We start from the raw sequence: 27,239 nt of genomic DNA on the forward strand, positions 1-27,239 counted from the left end.
ATTATATTATATAATGTAAATGGGGATTAATTATATTTTACTGGTATATTACATTCAGATAATATTACAGTAAAGTCCAGTCATAAATATTAATTTAATGGAAACAGAACAAAAAACTAACAAACATTAGTGTATGTAGTGTATGTACTTTACATCACTGCATTGTCCAATTCAAATAAAATCTAAGCACACTGAGCCAAATGTAAATCTGTAAGTGTCTTTGAAAACTTTTGCATGAGCTACATGCAGTAATCACACAAACAAGCAATCAACCAATGAGAAAAGGCCTTGGCCAGTACTTAATGAGATTTCTTGAGATAAATTGGAAGTTAAATCTATTGGAATTAACTTTTAAAAATGATAACCTTCTCCAGTTCTACAAGGTCTGTTCTAAGGTTTCATAAGGAGTGAGAGAGTTTTATTCCAACTTTAATGTGACTAATTAGGTCTTCTGCCTCTAAAAGAGAGACATGTGAGTGAAATTAGTGACCTTACAGTCTGCAGGATTGTCTGAATCCACTGCCTACTGGGCATCTTTTGACCACAGCTCAGAAACGTACCCAGTCTTGGCGAAGTTGGTCCAGTAGGTCATGACCACAGCACTGAGCATGACATCATTTTTGGAGAAGTTGCAGGGGAAGAGGTCAGTTGCTCCAATCATGGGCACACCGAACACATAAGGAATCTCATCCCCATGTGCAGCGTCTGCCCACTCTGGCCGTGTCTCTGTTTGGCAGTGGTGGTAGAACGTGTAGAAGTAGACCGGCGACTGATAATCTGCATGCAACTTGGCAGTGGCCACTGCTGGCGCCACCCACTGGTGGTCTGTGAATAATGCTAGCAGGGTCTTTCGGCGCATTTCGCCATTATCACGATCCGCCCAGTCTGTGTACATAAACTTAATGGTCTCCCTCAGTATGTCTTTACCTAGAAGAAGATGAAAGAAGAGAAATGCAGAAAGAGAAGAGAAAATATACAAATTTAAATAGGGCATCAAATATCCAATATCTGAAGTGTTGACAAATGAAGAAATTAACATTTTGGGTTTGTGTGCAGGACAATGAAACTTCAGCACTAATAAACATAGATGCCCCCTGTTTGTATTGACATGTTCCTTTCAGCAAGACACCTTTACCCTTGAAGGGACAAATGATTTCCCAGATGGTAAGATAACCAAGCTTGAAATCCACTATTCTCTCATAAATTCATTTCAAAACCTTGTTTTTGGCAAGAGATAAAAAATTCTAGTCCAATAGCATCCTCTAGTGGCAGCTGCTCTATAATGCAGGCTGTGTTGTGTGGCAGCTTTCGCTGTTTATGTCTTGTTTCCGCTGATGTGTAGATTTGAACAGATTTGGCTGTATTTTATAATGCGGCATTCAAAAATAACATAAAAAAGGCCCAGCTATCAATCCCTCTAGGGCCTGATAACGCTCACCTTCAGGATATCCATAAAGGTTGTCCACAAAGTTGGAGATAGTGTAATCGAAGGCAGCTGCAGAAATTCCCTCCTCGCTCTCGGAGCCACCATCATCCACAAACTTCAGCCCCTCCCCTTGGTTCACGCCAATCAATAGGTCATAATTCAGGAACTCCCCCTAGTGGACACAGTGTGCAAGTTACAGTGCTAGATCTTAAAATAATAATAATTAAAAAAACATAAAATGCCTTCTCATTCCTCTGAAACAGACAAGCACCTGCTCACTTAGAAAAAGAAACTTTACTTTCACAGCCCTGTCTGTGAAGTGTCACACTAGAGCTAAGAATGATATCTCTTGAGGGAAAAAAGTGCACGCTTTTGCATTACTCTTCAAGGATAAAGCATAGGGAGCTTCAGTGAAGCATTTTCCGTTTTATGTTTGGCTTTGAATTACATCCAAGAAGTGTGTAGCACTTACAACCGTCTGTATGTAGTTCGGCCACTGATTATTCCAAGCCTTGGATGTTATTATGCTGCTAATGAAAATTCTCTGTGAAAACATTCTATGAAACAGACTCCAGTCCTGGAGGACCACAAGACTGCTCAGTTTAATGCTTTCCCGGCTTTTTAACTGATTCAGCACAACTGGGAAACCGCTAAACTATGTAGCTCTGCGGCCCTCCAAGCATGCAGCATGCTCGGTCTGAAAGTACACTCCATCGGCATGTGAAGAAAGGTACTTTCAGTTGGAAGTGAATTCTAAAGCCATTTAGACCTGCTGCATGAGGATCTCAGGGTCATCCGGCACCACGTCTCCGTCCACCACAGGCCCGAAGGCGATGTGGTAGCGTGCGGGCTGGATGTCCTGATCCACCAGCTCCCTGAAGTTTTTCCTCCGCAGGCAGTCCACCAGGTCGGCCGTCTCGCCGTAAGTGCAGCCCACCTTGCGCGCCAGGATCTTGGTGTACTTCAGAGGCTGGTAGTTGATGGACCAGCTGGAGATGGCCGAGCCGCTCTGGGCGATGGCTCTCTGGAAGAGTCCTGCAGGAGACCAAACACAGAGTATATATCAAACACAATCTGCTTTTGCACTTCAGAGACTAAGTATGATGTTTACTCCACTGTATGCTGATAGCGTGATGACGTCGCAGTTGAAACACAACCACCTTCCATCTCGGAAATGGTCATTTTGTAGGAGAAGTAAAGAATGTTTTTAAAGTTATTGTAAGATAATGTAAGTTAAGTTCATGTGTATTTACCAATATTTAATTCCAAATAATTTTGTATCATGTTTGTGGCCTATTTCAAATGTAGTTTTTTTTATTATTATAGAGTTTGTTATTTTATCACTAATACATTTTATTTTGGTAGTATTATGTGCATTTTTATAGATTTTTTTAGATTTAGATTTAATTATTTTATTCTTATATCCAGGCCCACACACAGATATTTTTGGGGTGCTTAAGGGAAAAAAGGACATATGAACATTAAAGCAGGACTATGTTAGATTTTTGGTTAAAATTGAAAGAAGTAGCATTATTGACACAGGACAAAAAACACACCAAAAATGGTTTACATGTGCTGCTGCAAGTCACCCTATAAAGCCTGAAATAATAATTTAAAAGTCAGAGGTGTCAAGTTGGATTTCATGGGAGTTTTCTAGACCACACCACACGCACAGGCTCATAAAGAAGGTCCGGTTCAATGTTTCAGTCTCATATGCAAAAAAATCAACATAATACTGAGGAAGATGTGATGACAATAGTAGATAATTCACTTACATCCTCAGGAGACAGAATACTTTTTCAACATGCTCATCAGCTCTGCTCATCTGCTCAAGGAAGGAATCTGAAGCACAACTGATGTTACAAAATGTTTTTCTGGACGCTACATTACCTAATTGCTATAAACCATTAAGTTTTAACTCTGTTTCAGAGCTGCACAGAGCTAGCATAATCCCTGTTTTCACAATAACAAAAATGTTTTATCAAGTTATTAGCAGCCCTTGCATTTTATTTGGATGTTGCTCAAAGTAGCCTCATTATTCAATGTGACGCTCTCTTAAAGAGTCAGGATGGGGTTGACTGAACTGAAATATCCACAGGCGCTGATCCTGCTGCAGAGGGGGTGCCCAAGAGTAATAAAACTTGCAGAAGCTGTGCCATATTCGGACAAGCTCTAATCAACTGATCTTCAACAATGACCATACAAAAGACAATGATTATACATGATGATCAAGAAGGCACTTACGCAGTTGTGAGGGCAAAAGGTCAGGGGCTCAAGCACACCTCCCTGGGGGTCTATCTGTGCATGTCCTGCTGATGCTTACAATTGTATTTTACTATGCAAAGTCCTGGGGGCTCAGTGCTTAGAATTTCACTACTTACGTTACACATTATACGGTTACTGCATGTGCCAATAAACTTGAAGTGAACTGAAGGAGGTGTGTGAATGATCATGCTGCATGATCAGTGGCTTAAAACATTCACAATGTGACCTGAAATCACAGGATTGAAGAGAGAAGCTCTTTACATTTAATGATTACTCCTAAACCTGGTGTAGGTTCAGACAACGTCTACAACAATGTCCTGTCAGAACGGTTGCAGCAATGATTAGTCTGAGAAACTGCTTTGATGTGTTATATGGTTTAATCTCCATTATTACTGACCCATTTCAGTCTGAATGATGCTCTGAGCAGTGATGATTGTGTGGATGGGGTGTGGAATCGTGCAAAGAGTGGAAAGGACACAGCCATGTTATGTTATGACCAAGAAATCACCATTTATCACACAGCCACACAAATAAGCCACAGTGTTTTACTGCCAGTGTGCTAAATGTACCAAGCTGAGAGTCTACACACTCTATTAGAATCTCAAGTCAAACATTTCTCACTGCCCAGCTCCAAACATGACCACAATCAATAATACAACATATTTTCAGTTTCATCAGGAGTGGTTTTTGCTTTGAACAACCCTTTGTCCCACAGATGTGAGCTTGTTCCTTGGTTTCTCAATAAATAAAGAGCTGTTCTCACTTCAGCCACCCTTGTGTAAGAGTAGGGGTGTAAACAGGTAAAACAATACATTTTGTATTTTCAAAGCAATGATTCAATATTTGGAGATATTTCGCATGTTACTGTGATGGGATGCAAAACCAACGGTAAAACTGTAAAAAAAATCAAGGGGTATGGTAGAGTGGGGGTTACTTACATCATTTTTTTAGCATATGAAAAAACATATTTTCTGACAACTTTTCATCTAATATTCAAAATCTTAAAAACACAGTGATCTGAAATCTGACATATTTTAATACTACGGTATTAGAACATATTTTGTGTTATCAGGTCCAGCCAATAACCCACAATATAAAAAACTTTCTGACAATCGTACATCATAGACAACTTAGTGTGTTAATATAGATGAGATGAAAATACTGATAGACACCTTAGGTGATATACCAACATTAATCCAGAGGGAATGGAAAAGGGGGGGTGATTTTTGTCATTTTACCTAACCAGTCTTCCTCAAATCGGGCCCGACTGTGCTGAATTAATTGAATGTTCTAAGAGACAAGTCAGTAGACCATGATTCAACTTGATTGTTTATGTATGATTTAGAATTATTTAAAAGTACACTGAACACACAATTGTGACTGACAGAATTATTTGTACAGTAGCAGAACACAGACAATAAAAAACAACAGACCAAACTGTTATTTAAGATTTATGTGTCTGAAAGTCCTTATCTTTACTTTTGTGAATATTAATATAATCCACTATAATACTGACATTCCGAAATTGAAGCAGGTGAATCAACTTCTGATTTGAAACAATCAGATTTGAGCTCATTCTGCTGTAAAAAGAATCCAGTCAATGCCACTTTAACCCTGTAATGTAAATGCTGTGTTTTTACATGTGCGCTCTAGTGCAGTGCAGAGCTGAACTCATCTAAATGAGGTGATTATAGATGTTAATAAGGCGGTTTATACTGCCCTTCTACTGCACACGCTCAGAAAAGACCTGTACCTCTCGCACTGCTCAGCTTCATCCTCTGTTCCATCTCACTGCCTCGTCCGCTTTTACCCACATCCACTCATTAAGAAAGACGAGAAGACCCCTGTACAGCAGCACTGTCTCTTCCCCTCTGCTCCTCTCCACTTTTTTCTTCCTTTTTCTCTCACTCTCATGTACAAGTACACATTCTACAAACACAATCTGTTTTTTTCTCTTTCTAGTGCAAGTCTAGTGTAGATGCTTGTTAGTGAAGAGCTCTCTCTCTCCCCCCTTATTCTCTCTCTCTTCTCTTGCGTTCTTTTCTAGCTCCCTCTGACTCTCTCGCTTGCTGACTCTCTTTCTCTGTTTAATTATTGAAGAACATGTTGGAGCTTCTTTCCCAGAAAGATCAATAAGTAGCTACTGTAGCTTAGTCACTGCAAACCTACCCTCCCAACACCACTGCCTCCCCAAGCACATGCACACACACACTCTTGCTCTCTAATCGCTGTAGCTAAATACGTCTGTACCTAAACAACCCTAACCTTGACTTCAGCAACCAAAAGACTTTTGGCTCTTGCGATTTTTCAAGCGAAATCTATATTTTTTATAAGAATATTTTACTTCTCGTGGGGACCTGCAAAATACTCCCACAGTGTCAGACGACATTTCTGTCAACGGAAGGATGTTTAGTTCCTGTAAAAAGACTACAACAGCACAAACACCTCTGTTAATCATTATTTTGATCTCATTTAAATTTATTTTATGTCTTCTTAATCAAAATCTTCTCACAAATTTCATCCATCGTTGCTCACTTTTACTTGCAATCTGCAGCTCAGGATATGCCAACACATTATTTTCCAACAAACTACAAAATTCTAGTGTCTTATTCTGGCTGGAGGGAATAGAGGCATAATTTCCAAGCCAAATAAACCAGCATGAACAGAGGGGAATATGCCAAAGAGCTATTTCTATTTCTGTATTTCCAACAATCAGAAAAGGTACAACACACCAACTTAGTGTTTGGGTTTGCTGGAGAATGCTGAGTTAGTGCAGAGCTGGAAACCAATAGCAAGCGACAAAAAATCCCCACATGCTCAACATTTTGCCCCCAAAATAATGTTTTAAATATAAAAAATTATTACAAACAGCAGTGCCACTTTCAACACAGGAGTCAAACATAAAAGTGCACAATGCTTCCATTATTGCTGGATGCACTGTGATCTTTTTCCAAGCAACTCTATGAATTCATGAGAGCACAGCTTGGATCAGTAAGAGTTTATTACTGATTTGTTTAATCAGAGTAACGATAAAACGTGACTGATGTGAATTATTTTTCTAGTCATGTGTTTTCTTGTTCAGAGAGGTAGCTTGTGATACAAACTAAATAAAAAAATCTTAATTCTTTTAGCTCTGTTAGATCACATTCTTTACATATCAAACAAACGCAGTGACGGCACGGAGAACTCGTGATTAACGGAGAAGAGGATATTAAACAGAAATAGTTTTTTGCGTCAACTTCGAAGGGCTAACTTTCTGAAACGCCATGTTTTAGCGACTATGGCAGGCAGCAGGCTATAGGCAGTGCCAGCTCTACATAATAAGTGCCATAAACAGCTGTTTAGGGCCCCACAGCCACCAGGCTCTCTGACAACTTCTGGGTTACTACTGTTCCATTATGTCTAAGATGCTTGAGCGAGAGGAAAAAGCGACTGGTTAATCATGCCTCAAAAAAGAACATGCATATGGAGCTAAAAAATGGAAAAGAAAAACAGAAGATGAGAAGGAAAAGCTTGAAACTTGAAGATAAAGGTATGTGTTTTTATTTGTGGTAACTTTATTCCATTTGTTTTGGCTTATAGCATGCAATCATCAGGAATACACAAATTAGCCAGTTATAAATGTATGTAATTTAAACAGCTTGTGGTAGTTACTGTTATTCTTCAGCCCCTAATTTTACAGTCCATCACCTAGCAAAATCCTGCTTAGGGTCCCTGAAAGGCTACAAGTGACCCTGGCTAAAGCGCCAGGAAGTAGTGAGTCAGCCACTGTAGCCATCCTGATGCTGTTGTTGCTTAAAGTCAGCTTATCTACCACTGAGAAACAGATGCTAGATTGAAATGGGCTGCAAGTTAGATCATATGTACTGCATTACTTTATTTGGTGATCATTTAAGAATGGGCTCATTTAGTTAGCTACCAACAGGCCGGCTAATGTTAACTGAAATGTTTTCTGCTGTTAAAGTAGTATCATTAGTTAGCATTGTGATTTGTGAAAATGTTATTTTGTATAGTTTGTGGTGTCCCTATACATGTATAAAATGCCTGTGAGGGCAAAACTGTCCCTTAAAATGATTATTTCCTGCCCTGTGTCTGGGATTTCTCATCTCCTGTCCCTGTGCTCTGTACTCTCCTCTCCACATTCCTCTGCCCTATCTCCGTATCTATTCTACAGCTTACAGCTGTGTGTCTTCTGCTGGGATTTGACACAGGCCATAGAATGAGGCTGAGCTGACATGGCTGGCGTCTCCAGGGAGAAGGGCTGTCATGGCTTACCTGTGGTGATTGGCAGGTCAGGGCTGGACGACTGGTGTTAGGTGAGGATGACAGTGAGGATGAGGACGGTGGGGACGAAGACGGAGGGTTTTTTTGACAATGGAGAAGAACGGAGTGAGACAGCAGTGACACACAGATGATGTGAGTCTGAAAGGGCAGGTGAAATTATACACACACATACACACAGGCCCTGCATACACAACTGACACTGAGCCTAATGACTGCGAGAGCCAGCGAGCAAACACTTACATGTTATATAATTAAATGGTCAAGACAAACACAAGCATGTTCATTTAGACACACTTATAAGCATTTAGACCTTAGATATTTACAAGGATTATGTCATGATCTATTTAAACCAAGGCATTAATTGAGTTAGTCATAAGCTAAACATATACAAAATTATCATCTATGGGACACTTTCTGTTTTTTAAAGATCTTTCTGATTTCTTCAGAAGCGAAGCTGAAATATTTAAATTTATCATGAGTTTAATTTTAAATTAAAAAAATACAACTCCACATTTTCATATGACTACTGAAGCAGAGAGTTTTAGTCCATAATGCAGAGCCTTATTTTAGCCACACCCGTGCATTTACTGCAGGAAGTGAGTCTGCATCCCTGTCCCTCCCTCATGGCCACATGGTGAGCAGTTAGATCTCATCGTTTTACAGTATATGTGCCCCAAAGTCTGAAAATCAGTGTGTAACATTAAGAACTGTCACTACTGAAACACATATTTTCTGCAATTCAGTATTTTTTTATGATTTGATGAAAAATATTATGATTTTATGTGTGTACAACTGTCCAAACGTCTCCGCCTGGAAGCCTGGTATTACTTATAATCATCAGCTAATACTGACTAGGGGTGTCAAGAAAAAAATCTGGAACCTTCTTCTTCAAACTAGTTCACAAGATTTTTTAAAACAAGAAATTCTTGTTACTTTTTACTGTATTTGTTTATTTGAATTTATTCTAATCATATATGGTGCTTTTATATGCATTAACATTTTAAATAATTTGCTTATGTTCCTAAGATTTTGCACAGTACTGTATGTACTGTATGCAAGTACATGGAATAATATGTCCCATATGTATTACATAGTAGTTAAATGTAACATGTAACAATAATAGTAATGTGCCATATATATATATATATATATATATATATATATATATATATATATATATATATATATATATATAAATATATATTTAAAATTAATGATATGTGCGATATGTACTGTATATATATGCAAGTGTATATATGTAATGAGAATTTTCAAAAATTAACTGCAGTTTTATTATTCTGGTTTAAATTGCAAGACTTTAGCAATTAAAACAAATTATTCAATAACTATTCTGAATATGTAGTTACAAGAGTAAGGAACTGAAGTGAGAATCCAAATACAGGCCAAGTTTTAAACAAAGAAACATGGAGCTTTAGTTTAAAAAAGCCCTTCACAGCCAGAGTTTTACTGTGTTTTTCCTATGAAGGTGAGACATTTTTATCTGAAGATGTACAAAAAAAACCACAATCCTCTTACCCTCCGAGTGGTGGGACAGGATGAGTAAGTTGATGCAGGTGGCTCCAGCTCCGGAGCCGAAAATTGTGATGCGCTCTGGATCGCCCCCAAAATGACCAATATTCTCATTCAGCCAGCGCAAAGCCTGGATCTGATCCAACAGCCCATAGTTTCCCTTAGCAGACTGGTCTCCTGTACTGAGAAAACCTACAGAGAGAGAGAGAGAGAGAGAGAGAGAGAAAGGGAGAGATGAAATAAATAAGGTCATCACTTTGGCAAGTGTTCTGTACTCTAAGCAGTAAATCACCAATTAAATTGAAGTAAACTGCAATACTGAGAAAGGAACGAGTGCTATCACTTCCCTCAGCTCAATAAACCATGTTTTGAAAAGTCATCTAACACCTTCATTTCTCTCAGGCAACTTTCACTGAGGTATAAGAAACAGCAGCAGTTTCAATGTTCTCCATTCAGGGTTAACTCATGGAACAAAACCAAGGTGTGCTAATAAATGATAAATATGTGGGACTAGAGTGTGCGAGAGAAGAACAGAGAGAAAGTGAGAGAAAGGGGGAGAGAGAGGGAGAGAGAGAGAAAGAGAGAGGGGAAAGGGAGATGGTGGGTGTTTTGAGCTGAGTTGAAGAAACTGTTTCATCTGCCTCCAAGACACCAGCAACTATACATGATCAAAGCTTGACTCTGCAGAGAACACGCACACACACGCACACACACATACACACACAAACACACACACACACACACACACACACACACACATACACACACAGATGCTGAGTGTCTCAAAAATGTGTGAAATGTCTCCTGAATGCAGAAAGAAAAGCAGAAAAGCTGATGCAGAGTGAGATGTTGCTGTATTACAACTGATGCCCATTGTGTTTCAAAGAATTTTAACATGCTGCATCCTCTTATCTAATAAACTTTAACATCATACAATTAGCATCAGAGTGTGTGTATCACTGCGTGACATTGTTGAGGGTGTGAACAGATTAGCCAGTTTGCATTGAAGTCCCTGCAGTTACTGAATAATAAGCCTTAGTATGTAACAAGCCTCACATTTTAACTTATTAAAGCAGAAATGATTTATTCCAACAAATTTGGAACTTTCTATTAGTTCATTCATCATGAAATTTTGACACAGTGTAAAGGGCAGCTGATATCCGTGAATTATCTTAAAAAAAAAGGATTTGCCCCGATACTGACAATATCAAATAAATGCTTCAACAGCATTTACACATCACAGATTGCATGGCAAAAAAACACACTTTTGCTTCAGTCTTGAAGGGTTAAGAATTTAAAAAGCCAGTTTGGTCCATTAACCCCTTAACAATACAGGCTTATTACATACTAAGGCTTATTATTCAGGGACTACAGGGACTTCAATGCGAACTAATGGAGCTTTTTGTGGCTCGGTAAGGGGTAAAGCAACACTATGTAAGATATTCATGTTAGAAGTAGTTGTGGTGTGTGTGTATATGCTGCTGCAAGTTGTCCTGTAAAGCCTGATATAATCATATAAAAGTCAGGTGTGTCTTTACATATCAACGTTGTGTGCACAGGCTCAAGAAGACAACAGGCCTGATGTTTAGGTGTCAAATGCAAAACCAACATTATACTAATTAAGGTATGATGACAAAAGCAGACCATTTACTTACTTCTTTTTAAGACACATCCTTTACCAAATTCTGACTAGGTCTTTGGACAAGGCCAGGTATCTCCCTGTATAAGACCTATGAGTTTGATAGAACAACCAGTAACATACGATATCCATATATAATTTGCCTAAAATGGCTTAGCTGCAAGAGATGTACAAACAGCCTCTCAACGCCCCCCCCGCCAAACACACACACACACACACACACACACACACACACACACACTCACGTGCACCCCCATTCCCCACATATTGCTGCACAGCGAGGCGTCACAGACAAACTCCCCCGTTTGAGAAATACACACTAAAGAGAGACGAGCTGTCAGTGCACGCACACACACACGCACGGATATACACACACGGATACACATACACAAATACACAAACGCAAATACACACACACACCACAGCCAAGTCTGCAATTATAATTACACATCTACTGTATAGTCGCTTGCCTCTGCAGCTGTCACAGCATGAGCCGGTACTGAGTGCAACTGCTTAACCATCTGCACACAAACACACACACCCACTGTAAACACACACACAACTTACACAATATGCACAGCTTGCCATGCAAGATGCATGAGTGGCTCCAGAGTTGCAGGGAAGTAACTCCTAAAATGTAGCTAACTAAGCTAGGAAGAACTGTTAACTGATAAGTTTTCCAGGAAATGACTAGAAGTAGAACCTTGGAAATGTAAGAAATTAATAGTTTAGTAATTATTAACACTACAAGCACTATTTCCATGTTAACCTTTTTGCTGCATTTATACTACAGTGAAGCAATTTACAATTCCTTTACGAGACAGGTGGCAGTATGTGCTTTAAAAACTGATTCAATGTTTTAACTTAAAAAAAAGTCATTAAGCTTGTTGCCTTAAAATTTTTATTAATTGAACTTCAAAAAATAAGTTGAGAAAATGTAAAACAGATTATTGCTCTGTTAACTTATTATATGTCCCATGAACATCAATTAGGTTCCTTATAAAAAGCAATTTTTTTAAAGTTAAAATACTAAATCATTTTTATGGTGTATGTGAAGCAGCAGACCAAAGTAGGCGAACGGAATGATAAAGCTGACTATTTCTGAACAACTCACAACAATCTGAAATGTGAAATTTGACATGGTACGTTTGTCATGTGCCACATCCATATTCTAACCACAGGAATTAATGTTGAGGAGATGGGGAGAAGTTGGTGAGCAATTTTACATTACCTGACTTTTTTACAACATCATTAGGCCTTTTTTCACCTGCATTTTATCAAAACAGAGAACTATCCTAGCCTGCATTCATTTTTACTCTGGACAGCTGAACTTGCATGTATTTTAGTAGAACGCCTACAAAGTGGCCAGCTAATTCCTAATGTACATACATAATTACATATTTAATTACATAGTGATCTACACAATGAATGACTTTTGCATTATATATAAACAGGTCTGAGTCTGCACTTCTGATATTTTTCTTTTAGCTTCAGTGTCAAGGAAAGTTTTATTTTTTGCAAAGTAAGAAATCAAATTCAATTAATAAATTAATTATCTCCTCTTTTATGTACGGACACAAATGCAGTGTCAATCTGAAGTTTAGAATCTGCACTTCTGACAAAATTTTGAGTGACGAGTGAGAAAAGAATTTATATCAAAATTACATTGTTTTTGACAGCACTGCTAGTAACTGTGATTTCTAATGGTTACCTAATAGGCGTATGTCTGATGTAACAGTGATTACAACATCATGTAACACAAAGCCTGCTAAATTAGTCCTCTTGTGCTCTGGCCTGTCCATATTTTTGTTCTAATCAACTTCTCAGCTCATCTCAACATATGTAGGCATTCTGGTGCTCTATAGTGCTGATTACCTGGCTCAGGTGTGATAGATGCTGGAGTAATATTGAAATATACTACTGTTCCGCAACACAAAGCGACAAAAGTTTTGTTGTTTGTACGCCATATTCAGAAATGTCAGAGCACACTGGATAACCATTTTTCACCCTCCTGAGCTGTTCAGAAAGCTTTCTGAACCAAAACATACAGCAAGCTGCTTGCTGCTACTTTAGGCCTGCTCTAATTAGTGTGGTTTTATACCTACAATAATAATCATCATCATCATCATCATCATCACCATCATCATTAGCATTTCTTGGCTGCGCCATCCCAATTATTCCAGTGAAATGCACACTTCTGTATATGTGTGTGTGTGTGTGAGATTGTTTGTGAGAGAGAGAGCAAGGGAGAGAGAGAGTTCATAATGCTAGTAAATGATGTAGGTTTGGCATTTCAGCCCTTTCACTGATCCACTGCAAGTAATGTTTAAATGAGCCACTTAGTAAGAAGCTACACGTCTGAAATCACAGGCTTTCAAAGGCTTCAGCCAAACAAAAGCAATTAAGAGCAAGACAAATTGAGTTCCACTGCATTCCTCATTTAGACTCCTTCCCCTCTCTTTTTCACACTCCCCTCTCATGACTGTCTCTTGCTTTTTGGCTTTTGTTTTAATCTCTCGCTCCAAAAATGCTTCTTGGCAGAACTGTTCAAAAGCAAGTACAAAGCAATTAAAACCAGAGTCAACATTTTACATATGTTAAGCTGTATTAATTGAGGAATGAAGAAAAAATAAATATATAATGAAATCTGGACCATAATGAGCTAAATATGGATGGATTTAAGCAGGATTCTCTCTCCAGTGCACTTCTTCTTGCTCCCCCCGCCCCCTCATTTCCAGGAGGAAAGGCATCAGATCTGAGACGTTTTTCTTCCTTTTCATCTCTCCCTTTCTCTCTATCTGACCTTCTCTCCTCCACTTTCTTTGCATCTCTCCTCTAATTTATCTCCATAAATAAAATATTTCCTGCGACTCTCTCACTCTTTTCAATCTTCCTCGTTGCTGCTTTTCCTCTGACATTACAATCTCTTTCTCCCCCCTCTCTCTCTCGCTCTCTCTCTCTCTGGAGATGGGTGGATGTTCAGTGAAAGCTGGAAGTTCAGGCCTGTTCTCAGTGGACGCTGCTTCATGCCTCTTTCTGCTGCATTCTGATTAGCTTCAGTACTGAGGTGTGTGTGTGTGTGTGTAGCTTGTGTGCTGACATGAATGTGTATTCACAGATATAAGATGCACTGTATGTGAATATGTGATAGTAGCAAGTGTTCCATGAAATACAGTAAAGAGCATAAAGCGCAGGGCTTGCTGTATGAACATAGTGATCTATCACATGAGAGTGTCTAGGTATGAGTGTGCTTGGTGTAGCAGAACTGAAGAGCCCTCAAATCACGGCCTTATTTCTTATCATTCATTTATTAGTCATAAGACTAATTTTTCAGTAACCACCATCAATTGTTGTTTAACTGCTATAAAACCTAACAGTATTGGGGAAGTTACTTAAAAAAGCAATCCATTACAAATGACTAATTACATCTCTCAAACTGTAATGGGATTACTAATTATTGCTCATTATTTTCTTCTGCATTACTTTCTAAAACCCAAACACATCAGTACCAATGGGAAAGTATAAAAAAAAACTCACAAATGGTACTTTATTCAGAAAGAAAAAGCCCATAATAGTAAGCATCATTTAAAAAGCCTGTTACTACCTCTGCCTTTATTCTGAACAGCACAGCCAGTTATGTCAGATTAAAATTATGGACAGCTGATGCTGTTTGAAAACCCAAAAACTAGCCACTAGACAGAGCTCACAAACAGCTGCCTCAAAATAAAGGATTTATGAATCTTTGGTGAGGGTCTCTCTTCTTCAGCACAGGGATCTTTATCATGCTTTGCCAGATTGTTGGACCAGTTCCGCGCTGCTCATATTCACTCAATCAGCTGAAGCAGCAAACGCGCACACAAATTATGTACAGACAGGCACGAATAGGGGAAATGAATGATTTAACTGTGTGTAATTATTATTGTTCTCTAACACAGTTCTTAATAAGGCAGCAACTGTGATGTGATTCCAAAAATTGGAAGGTAATGCATTACACTACTTTGTTAAAGGAGAAAGTAAGCATATTACTGTAATGCATTATTTTGTTACCCCAACACTGAAAACGAATAGAATAGCTATGGAATCAATATAGAGAACCCAGTTGAATCTAATGTGTGGGACAACATATGGACCCTTAGGGTTAAATGTGCGTTATGATGATTATGGGTTTGTGTGTGTGTTTGTGTGTGTGTATGTGTGTATTGCAGAGAGAGAAAGGCTACTCTCAGTTTTCACCAGTGTGACTCCCACTGTGCTTGCAGGGACATGTTCGTTGTGGCGAAACACACACACACACATACTCACACACACACACATGCTCACACACAGTCTCAGAGAAATGTGAAGATACAGCTCAGATAATGTGAAGATACAGTAACTCCTGAGATACAGCTCAGAGCAAGAGAGAGAGGGGAGAGCGGGTGAGAGACAGAGGGAGGAAGGGAGGGAAGGAGAGAGAGATGCAGAGAGAAAGGGAGAAAGACACTTTTACACACACCACTGTTTGTCATTATTAGAGCTTCAAGATAATACCATATTGCAATTATACTGCTACATATTGCTACAGCAAAATGCCTCAAATTACAGTAAATTGGGAATTTCATTGATTTACAAAATTATGCATAATTCATTTGATGAAATGCAAACAAAGTAATTAAAAGTGGTGAGATGTTAATGCTGCATTTTTAGAGAAACTTACCGACCTGGATTCCTTTATGTTTTCTTTGGGTACTATTTTGCCTTACAACACCCTGCATTTACCTCTGCATCATGAATGGATTTCACAAAATACATTTTAGGCCAAACATTTATCTCAAAAGTATCATAAAACAATACTTCAGGCATCAAGTGAAGTAGCTTTTTGAGCCATTAAACTGGACGTCTGGTTCCTATCACCACCTCTGTGAACACATTCAGCACTCCATGAAGCTCAGCCTCCTTCTGCCAGCTCATTCTATTCTATTTCACACTGCTGCATGTTCACATGGAGCAAGGATAGCTCCCTTAGGCCTCTACACCTTGAAGCAAACAGATCAAAAACTAATGAAGGTGAATGTTTTCCTCAGCAGATTGAAAGGACATTTATATCTGAAAGAGAGAAAAAAGAGAGAAAACAGAGGGAGACACAGAGAGTGAGCAAGAGTGAGAAAGAGATGAAAAAAGGCCAAAATGACAAACGCTAGACGTCTGAGAGAAAGTCAGCTCAAAAAGTGTGAAGTAATTCTGAGCACTGAGCGGTGTGTGAGGTTATGTGTGAGGCAGACCTGTTCCAGAATATTTACTGCTGAGGGAAATCAGTGTGAGTGTGTGTTTCATTTACAGGTGCCGTCTATAACTGCATATGTGAAATGGTGCACTAAGGTTTATGTGATTCAGTCTATCAGCAGGCATCCACTGTGTATCAACACCTTCTTTATTAAAGACATACAACATCAGCATCACTCAGCTTTGTGCTCCCTATACACATTACAGGCTTGTGGTAGAATGTGAGATTTCGAGATTTCCTAAAAAATCACAGTCAAATCATTGTGAGGACAGAGATTTACACCTATTAAACAGACTAATGTTTCAATTTCTAAGACAGGGGTCAAAATGGATCCTTATTTGCATTTAAAGGCACTGTAACACATGCCACACAGTCTTAGTGTCCAAATTCATTGAGCAGCATTTTTCCCATCATCCCCTGCACTTCCATGTTACACCCATCTCAACAGCTACAAAAAAGACAATACTTTCAGCTTTGTTTAAGCCAAATGTTATTTATTTAATTACTAATTTTAAAAAATGCTGATGTGAAAGTGTCTGAATTTGTTTACACATTAATGCATTTTTATTGTCATTTAGTAAACTAAATAATCCTCCTTCCGATGTAGCACAACACTGATGAGGAAGTATGGGTTAGAGCAGGGGTGTCAAACTCAACAACTAAAGGGGCTATATTAAAAAATCTCAACAAATCCGTGGGCCAGAAAAAAAATTCTTTCATTTTTAATTAACGTTGTGCTATAACCCGAACCGGCCATTGTTTATTCAAAATACACAAAAACTTCAGCAGTAAAATATAGGCCCTTGTAGAACAAATATTACATGAATATGAATGAAGTTCCCTAGAAACTCAGTCTTTTAAACCTACATATTTGCTTGAACTAGACACCTAGTATCCTTTCTTTACTGCAAGTTCATTAAGACTTGGGCTCAATTTCTAAGCTAATGCTATGTGTTTATGTGGTTGGACTGCAGCTGAAATGCAGCTAGTGTGTTTGGTGGTATGACTGGTATGGAACTGTGTAGAATTGTGTAGAATTGAGGTGTAACTGTTGCCCCATAGATTGTTGGAGTAGAAGAGTCAGAGTGCACATTAAGTTGCTGGGGAATGTAGTGCAGGGCATTGTGAAACAGGCTAATAATAACAGAAAATTAAAATAGTTTTGGGGGCCAGATAGGATTGTGTCATGAGCCTGATCACAGAACACAGAGGACTGGGTAGCACACCTCTAGCCCAGTCATAGTGTAGGATCTGCTTGACCTTGAATTAATTACAGCTTTTTATTCTTTTCTGGAAACTTGTTTTCAGTTTTTCCAAAAAATCTGCAGGGATATTTTCCCAAATCCCCATAGTTCAGTCTTAGAGACTGGTTGCATTGTCTGTTTCCACATAATCCCAAGCACATTCAGTGATGCTGAGGTCTGGACTCTTGAACTGTCTTCTCACAGTGGAAGGATGGTCAGAAACACCTGTGGATTTTTTCAGATCTGATGGAAGAATACAGCTTGATTTTCTCCTCTCTCTCAAAGATGAAAGCTTTATGAGTCCCATTTTCTCTTCATCTTTTAATAATTTTTGAACTCTAGTTTGGGAAAATCCTACAGTGAATTTGGTGTAATTGTTGGACAGTATTCAGAGCAAAATTACCTACAGTAAAACAGTATAAAACAGTAGATAAAGAACTTTTGCCAAATCCCCCCTCTGTAGGTCTCCCTCTCTGCTGATGTTTCTAGTTTCTAATTAATAGTGGTTCTACCATGAAAACAATCCTGAATCCTAGGAGGACAATTTATAATTCCCCACAAACTCCCAACAAACAACCTCTCTCTCTCTCTCTCTCTCTCTCTCTCTCTCTCTCTCTCTGAGTGTGTGTGTGTGTGTGTGTGTGTGTGTGTGTTCCCTCCATTACTCTCATTCTCTGCTCCCTCGCTCCCTGTCCTGCCCTCCTGGCGGGGGTAATGGGGGGTGAAATGGGGGTGACAGCGGGCATTTGTAGCCAAGCACTGCATGATGGAACACATGCACGCACACACACATACACACACACACACCCTGGGTGCTATTGCAGTACACAAGTATCAAAGCCTGACACAGAAAGGGAGGAATTCATTTAAACACACACAAAGCACAGCAGATAAAAACAGAACTTAATTAAGTGCAGTCTGCCAGCCTTCCACAACACATGCACACGTGTGCAGGAGTGTGTGGGAGTATGTGTGTGTGTGAAACGTCTCTGTGCCCACACATTTACGTCCTTTGATGCGTGCACACCCTGCTGGAGCACTACATCTACTTAAGACTCATCTCGGGGGGCCTCCTCGCCCACTCTGCTTCCTCTTTTATTAATACCCTGATTAGATTCACACACAAATGAAGAGCACACAAATGAATCTCTGGGAGGACGACCTCTGCCTTTGCCTTCATTTTTTCCCACTTCACATTTATTTTGATGGAAACGTGCCCGAGGTTCTGTTTGCACTATATTCAACAAGTGACTCCAGTTTTTTTTCTCAGTTAGACACAAATACATATGTGGCTATGTAGCTCTTAACATTGATTTTACTCTATGAGTAACCCTTTTACTTTTACGCACACACACACAGACACACACACACACATATATATATATATATATGTATATATATATATATATATATATATATATATATATATATATATATATATATATATATATATATTCAACAGCATTGTCCACCAAACAATAACAAACCATAAATATGCTTTCAAAGATTCTAATATACTTTATTAGAAAAGGATGCATTATATGTATAACGCAAATTTTTTTCAGTATTTAGTGTGTCTACCCTCTATTACAGTATCCATTCCTTTAAGATGACTTGCTTTCCATTTTTCAAAGAAATCTACAGGGACTTTTTTCACAAACCTAATGTTTTGTCTTAGAAATTGGTTGCATTATTTGCTTCTCACAATGTAAGCAATCCCAAACATATTCAGTGATGTTTAGGTCCTAGCCCTAAGGTGGTCAGTCCATTGTTCCGAGAACACCAGCAGCTTGTTTGTTTGATTTGCACATTTCCTTCTTTTGTCTGTTTCCTTTCTCAGTAACGGTAACACATCCTTTCAGAGTCAAATAGTAGAGCTGTATCTTTTAATGATTTTTGAACTCCAGTTTGGGAAAATCCTACAGTGAATTTGATGTAATCTTCAGGCAGTATTCAGTGCAAAATGACCTACAGTAAAACAATATAGAACAGCAGATAAACAACTTTTAGTGTAGAGCTGTCTTCTCGCAGTGGAAGAACGGACAGAAATCCTGTGGATTTCTTTCAGAACTAAAGCAAAAGTGGTTCTTAATTTTCTCCTACACATTTACTATGGTTCTTAATTATCTCCTATGTTTATAAGATTGTGACAGGTTTGGTGGTCTACCATATTTTTTATGGTTGTTAGGAGTCTTTTAATAATTCAGTTTCAAAGTTAAATTTTGCAGACTCCTGTTTTTCACCTATTTTCCTTATATAAGTGGCATTATCTTACATCTAGGGGTCCCACTGATGATGATACTTTATATGTGTAAGAGCTGATACTGGAACTTAAACGCTGTAATTCGGCGATTGTGATGCATGCATGCACATAAGTATACAAGAACACATCGGCAGTGTGGATTGACAAGCAGCAGTAAAAAAGTTCCTGACAGAATCTGTAATGCCAGTTATTTGTGAAAAGGCAGTGGTGGTGGGTGATATTCCAGTTTGAATTCTTCCTAAGGTATTAGTATGTCACAAATGCACCAGATAACAACATACACATAGTGTAAAAAACGCTAACAGGATCCCCTTACCTGACCCGCTCAGCCGCTTCTTTCAGTAATCCCTAATCTCCTGCAGTGCAGGTAGATACAGTCAGAGTTAATGTTAGTCTAGGTTGTTATTGAGGTTGTTATTGGAGTAATGATAGGCAATTATAGGTAATGATAGCCTTTATGTCTAGCCTTTAGCATAGCAGCTCGCTAGTAGGGCCTGTGTGTCCACTAGACCCACTTGGGCTCCTTCACCTATTGTCGTCGTCGGTCAGCTGTGTCATGCAGCGGCAGGGTCTCGCAGCCTGTAACTTCATGAGAAATCTGCGGCTCAACCGCTGCTGCTGACAGCGTGAACAACTGTAATATCTGCTGAACTTCAGCAGAGACTGACACTTGGAGATGTAAGTGTGAGTGAACGGGATGCATGTACGAGAAAAATTATTTGAGAAATTTGAACTTGAAACAACATTCAGTACCATTTTTGTAGAGCCAGAGAAGCTCGACCACAGGTTTATTTATATATTTAGAGTTTTGATTGGAAATGAAATAAATGAAGGGTGTTTCCTGACTTTTACATAGTGCTGTATAAAAATGCTATGTGGCAAAAATGCATAAAAAGGATCTATTTCTTACTACAATTGCCATTTACATTAAGAGAATGTAAAATGTGCATTATCATCATGCAAATAATTGCTGGTCCATTGAGAATATAAAATACTCACATAACATAAAAATAATATGTAATTAATCAAGTAAATGATGACAACCATACGTATGAATATAAATAAGAAAAATCTGCAAAGGTTTCGTTAACATCAAACAGCAATTAACTAATAGTGTCTCTTTTCCAAACTATTGTACATACTGAAATATTTTGGCCCAAAGGTGGTTTAAACAGCTGAAAGTTTGGGGTGCTGATGAGTGATCGTGGCAAATGTGTGAGGTTTGGCATTATACCCAGTGTAGTACTGTCACAAACATTTACATACATTCTCAGAATACTACTATACTGTTTTGTTTTCCTCAAAATAAACATGCTTTAATATCTCAAGCTATTGAAATGCATTTAAAACACACTCAACAATTGTATGAAGAAATATTTTGCAAGCTGAGACTAGCTCATTAACATATGTTTACAGTAAAGACTGTATTATTGTAGGAGGGGACAGAACTCGAACATGAGCTGGAGTTCTGTTCATTCTGTTTTAAGCTAGAAGGCCTGACCCCATCTGTTCCATCTGGTGCACTATGGACTCTGTCCATTTTCCTACTTTGGGTGTTCTAAAGTTGTTAGAAACTTTTTTGTGACAACTCAAAGCATTTCAAGTACTAACATTAGTTGCCAGTTACATGGTATCGTGAAATACTATCATGTATAGGCTGTAATGAAGTTATTATCTCCATTCCTTTAGTTACACTCTATCGTATCGTATCGTACCCTATCACCTCACAGCATGCTATTTCTGGCGGCTTGCAATCACACAGTATTGCGGAAATGTCTCTGCATTGAAGTGAATACAGAACAAAGTGCTTATGGTAATGCTGCAGTGTGAAGAACACCTGTCAGACAGAGATTAAAAACACTGAAAAACTTTGATGAAAATGCCGAGCACTGAGTCAAGCTCTAAATCCAACACTGAGCATATGACTTAATTAATCCTACACATTCTTATCATTTGGTTTAGATATAAGGATAGGATCCCATAACTTACCAAATGACTTCTTGCCTATGAAGCTTTGCAGCATAATGTGTCTTTATATTTATGTAGATTTGGGGTGTTAAACAAATTTATAATAAATTGCAATTAATTTATTAAAACAATGTATTAATTATCTTGTGTTGTTCATTGCGATTAATCACATTTGTCTTATTTCCCCAAATAAAGATTTTTTATGGTGCATTTTTATTGCTATGTGAGTGGACAAAATAAGCTTGATCAGAATTGATTTATTATTTTCAATAATTCAATAACATTATTTTCATCATGGATAGGTTCCAGCTCCCCCATGACCCAGAAGGATAAGCGGCTTAAAAATGTGTGTGTGTGTATTTTCATCATGAACCTGAACATATCTTTTATATATACTTGTTACATTTGAGGATTTTAAGAGCAAGTGTAGTTTTCCACACTCCAGTTTGCTCTTGCTTTTCTTAGTTCGCTGCTCATTTACGATAGTGATGATTGACAATAAAAATAACACATCTACAAAACCATCTACAGACAATGTCAATTTAAGTATGTTTCAACAAATCATTAATTGAGTTATGCTGCACTCACATTACATAAATACTACGGGTGGGGAAAAAATCGATACAGAATATTATGATATTTTTCATGGGAATATTGTATTCATACATGGACACCAAGTATTGATACATGGACGTCAAATATAGATAGTTTATTATATAAATTGCAAATACAAATGAATCCTTCTGGTACTAGAATAATAGAATCATTTGCTTTTTTAGTCCACTACATGGTACTAATTGGTGCCGGATAATAACTGCTACACCATTTATGGTGGAACAGGAAAATTCCAACAAGAAACTGGCGAATAAGAAGCTGACTTTTGGTTTGTGTTAAATCAGCTCCACTGAATAAATCAGCTTGACAAAGCTACCTTCCAGATTTGAGCGAGCTAAGAAAATAACACAGTCCATCTCCTACTTCATGTGCAAAGACCTGCATCCATCCATTCAACGTTGTGGAAAATGAAGGCTTTTGTTACATGCTCAAGACACTGGAACCCAGGTATGTGACTACATTTTTCATTGACACAGCCGTACCCAAGCTCATCAGAGAAGTAAAGCTTAAAGCTGAGGCATCTTTGAGTATAGCAGAAAGGACTGCATTAACTTGTGATGTGTGGACATTGAGGGCAGTGGATTCTTATGTGACTATAACAGCGCATTATCTAAGAACTGGCGACTGCTGTCTCACATTCTCCAAACAAGAGCAGTACATGAAAGCTACACTGGGGCATACATTACAAACCTCCTGCAAAATGTAGCACAAGAATGGGAAACTGCAGAATACACTCTGTTGGTTGTATTTGCAGTTGAAAAAAGGTAATAAATCACAATATATTGCAGTATGTTTAAAATCGCAATAATATCATATGGTGACTGAAGTACCATGATAATATTGTATTGCAGAGCCTTGGCCGATTCCCACCGCTAATAATTACACTGTCCTGTGTTGGGACATTCTGCTATAATTTCTCATAAATATACTGTAATTTATAAGAAAACATTTCACATCCGGTGATGAATTCACAAAGATTTGATTTGATAGGTAGTTTCATGGTATTTAAGACAACCAGCTTCAACTGCAGACATGCTCGGTGAGTATATGTATTTAAAATAGGTTACTGTTACATCCCTGTTTTCTACTTTGATTAAATATGGGGCCAATTAAAATTAATCTATTAAACACATTTTTGCATTTTTGCATGCCTCTCTCTGTCCACACAGTGATCTGTCTCATATTTCAGAAAAGAACAATTTTTTCATTGCTGAAACATCATGTAGAATTGTGTACATGCTCATATTGAACTTGTAATACAAATAATGTGTGGATTAAAAGCCTAACAGCTTGCCAAATGCAAGAAAGCATTTTAAGCAATGTAGAAAGAAACTGTAGTCTAATGTCTGAGCTATAGAAAGAGTCCACATTACTGAGAAAACACCTCTCTGATCCTGGCAAACCTGGGCTGCCACATCTGCAAGCATGTTAGTTCATTCACTCCTATTTATATGTCAGGGCAGAGGCCTGCCACTGCAGTCAAAGGCCTACGTGACCATGTGTAAAAAGAATGCCCGTGTATACTGTCTCCACTATGTATAAAGTACACAGACAAAAAAAACAAGTAGAATGATAAATGTAGTTACAGTGGTATACAAACGTTTCGACGCTCCTGGTCAAAATGAATGTTTTATTGATTTTCAGAGTGAAAATAAGTTAGCACATCCTTCACAAGGAACAAACTTAAATAAGCCATTTTCCTGCAATTTATGGTGCACATATTGGAAAAAAAAATAAAACATAATATACAAAATGTGCCATAACTTTGGCCCAGGCCATATTCTATTTTTTTTCACAACACATTTCATTCAGCAAATGAATAGCAAATGTGCATAAGAATGTGTGTTCTCTGTAGAGAGAGTGTACTTACTCTCACTAATCAACTAAAGATGCAATTTGACCATGGGCAACGATTTGCATATGACTGTATGTTTGTATGGCCCCTCTGACTCGTATTTGAGCTCGGACCATCTGGAGTAACTGATGCCAATGCCGTTACGCTAATGTGGTTAGGTGACTTCTACATGACTCCCAGAATTCCTCGCTGTTTTCATCTCCTCCCATTCAAAAGTCCGCCAGAGCTGAAAAACCCACGGCTCAAATCTCGCTCTCTCTTACCCCGCGGCATAATTAAAATATGCAAATAATATGATAAAACACATTTCATTACAACAGCGGCGATTGTGGCAGTTTGTGCTGAATGTGGCGAATATTTGAATATATCTGTCAGATAACGAGCAAAGCGCATCCGTACGCACCAAATGAAGAGGGTTGAGAATATGAAACTAATGACAAAGAGGATTATCCATTTATCTGTGTACGCTGTAAAGAGGCGGAAGATGTGGGTGCGAGGCCTGAAAGCGCTGGAGGAAAACTCCGCTACAGGAGCTGTTATGGACACGACTTTTTACAAGTGCAATCCCTCAGCCTACTGAGACAAACCACCCGTAATGCCAATGTGCTGATGCTGCCACAAAATCCAACGGCAACAATATGCTTTTCAACTGACTCAACTATATTTCCACCTCCTCCTCTTTATCTATCTCTCTGTACCTGTTTCTCTTTCAAATGTCCATGAAAGAAAACATTTTCTGCTGGTTACTCTAGGAGCAGATCTTTTCCAAAATGCCATGGTGAGACTGAGGAGGGGAAAAAGACATAAAAACCCCACAATTCAGCCACAGTATAAATAAATGGGTAAAACTAATATATACTTTTCTTTTTCTGCTATACTCTAAAAGGAAGAAGGGGTTTTACACCTATTTAGCTTGTTCCTGTAGAGGTTCTATAAAAAACAAATAGTTCTAACAGGGTTCTCTAAGTGCTAAATGGTGGATGAGGGCTCAGAACTTGGACTTTGATGCTCAAACCATGTGTATTATCTAGCGCTATCAATGTTAATATCTTGATGATGACAAAAACATGTTACTGTGGTAAACTGCCAATGCAACAATTTTTTTTTAAATGCTGTAAATGCATTTTCCATGTTTGATTTTTGAAACCATCTGTAATGAAGCAGGCTGAGGTAGGGGTGGGCAATATGACGATATTTTATCGTATTGTGATAAATTATGTCACAATAGGTTTTTAAGCATATTGTCAATATCATCAGTAATTAAAGAACACCAAAAAGAGCATTATTAATCCTGATGTTAATCGTAGTGTTGTAGGTTTACACAAAAAGTTGTCGATTTACTATTGTATCTTTTAATAGTATTTATAGTTAGTAGAACCTACAGGTTCTACTTCATCTGTTGCAACTTATGAAATCTCAGATATTTTCTGTCTCGAAATATCCTGATGTAATATTTTTGCCATATCACCCACCCCTAGCCTACTGTAACAACAATCAATGAGCTGAAGGAGAAAGAGACTGAGAAGCTACATTGGTGGAGCAGTCATATATGTATATATGATATAAATGATATATACGCTCACTGGTTGGAATACAGCCACTGATGGCTCTCACTGAATACTGATGATGAAGACTGGAGGCTGTGATTACCCTAAGGAAATCATGTGATTTTCATGTTCACGTTCATGTGAACTCTGCATTCAATGACGAAAAAAGGTCAATGAATTACTGAAAGTAATAGATGAATTTCGACGAAGGTTATTTTCAAAACTGATTTAGTTATAACAGAATTTTTCAAAATTCTTCAAATGTTAACTAAAGTAATTGAAGATCCTAAATATCCTCATTCAGCATGTTATTTGGGGGAAGATTAACAGAGAGATAAGATCAGACATCACAGCCTGACACTTTATTGTGAGTGTTTTTGAGGGTCACGGTCATATGTTACTGAATAAAACACTTGTATGTTTTAGATACTAACCTGCTAATGGACAGACCTCTCCCCATCTGAGTCAAATTAGTATGCAAAATTTGATTTGCCTACAGGCAGAATACATAATCTATATTAATAAAGAACTGAAAGTACTGAAAGCTGGAGTATTGACTGTACAACATAATACTACATTGCAGCACTGAAAAAGCATTGCACTGTTAATATATAGTGCAGCAGATCTCTAAAAACAGGAAGGCTATTAACATTTCATAGCTATTTGCTTGTTTCTTTATGGCACATGTTCCCAAACCTGCTCCTGGTGTCCACCTGCCCAGCACAGTTTGGTGGTTTTCCTGCTCCTTCACACTTGCTCCAACTCATGATCTCATTAACAAGCCTTTCTGGAGCAGAAGGTTGGGTGTGTAAGGGCAGAGAAACCTGGGAACCAGGGTTGGGAAACTCTGTAGAGGAACTTTTATTTGTGAAAGAAGGAACAATTCTAAGGTTCTAATTGCTAGAAATGGACATTCACATTCTGCAGTTAGGTAGAGAAAGTTTGAAGTGAGCAAATGTCTAGGTGTGCATGGAGAGACAGAGTGAGGGAGAGAGAGAGAGAGAGAGAGAGAGAGAGAGAGAGAGAGAGAGAGAGAGAGTTAGGAAGTGAGACAGAAATGTTTTGTGACCTCAGTATCTTCAGCACATTTCTTCTGAAAGAGTTGAATAAAAAATAAAAAGCCAGATAAAAATAAAGGTCCCAGCGAAGAGCAGTGTGTTCCTGAGGAGAGAGTGATGGGAGAGAGAGAAGAAGAAGAATGTAAGTGCTAAGAGACCGCACAAAGAGAGAGAGAGAGAGAGAGAGAGAAAGAGAGAGAGAGAGTGCTCTCCCTTTAAAATGGTGCCTGGAGCAAGACTATTCCATATAGACAAAGAGCTAAAAAAACACCTCTACCTTCA

General features: G+C 38.3%; 1 protein-coding gene across 1 annotated transcript in view; it reads right to left on the reverse strand.

The window, feature by feature from the left end:
• The window catches only part of nlgn2a (neuroligin 2a), a 197,439-nt gene that overhangs the window by 5,029 nt on the left and 165,171 nt on the right, over positions 1 to 27,239 (reverse strand). Inside the window, exons 5-8 of the mRNA XM_036597603.1 lie at positions 9,512 to 9,697; positions 2,196 to 2,461; positions 1,439 to 1,598; positions 561 to 927 (exon numbers count right to left, since the gene is read on the reverse strand). Of these exons, the coding sequence (XP_036453496.1) occupies positions 561 to 927; positions 1,439 to 1,598; positions 2,196 to 2,461; positions 9,512 to 9,697 (979 nt within the window). The remainder of the gene's footprint in view (positions 1 to 560; positions 928 to 1,438; positions 1,599 to 2,195; positions 2,462 to 9,511; positions 9,698 to 27,239) is intronic.

Source organism: Colossoma macropomum, unplaced genomic scaffold, assembly GCF_904425465.1.
Source record: "Colossoma macropomum unplaced genomic scaffold, Colossoma_macropomum, whole genome shotgun sequence".
Taxonomy (NCBI): domain Eukaryota; kingdom Metazoa; phylum Chordata; class Actinopteri; order Characiformes; family Serrasalmidae; genus Colossoma; species Colossoma macropomum.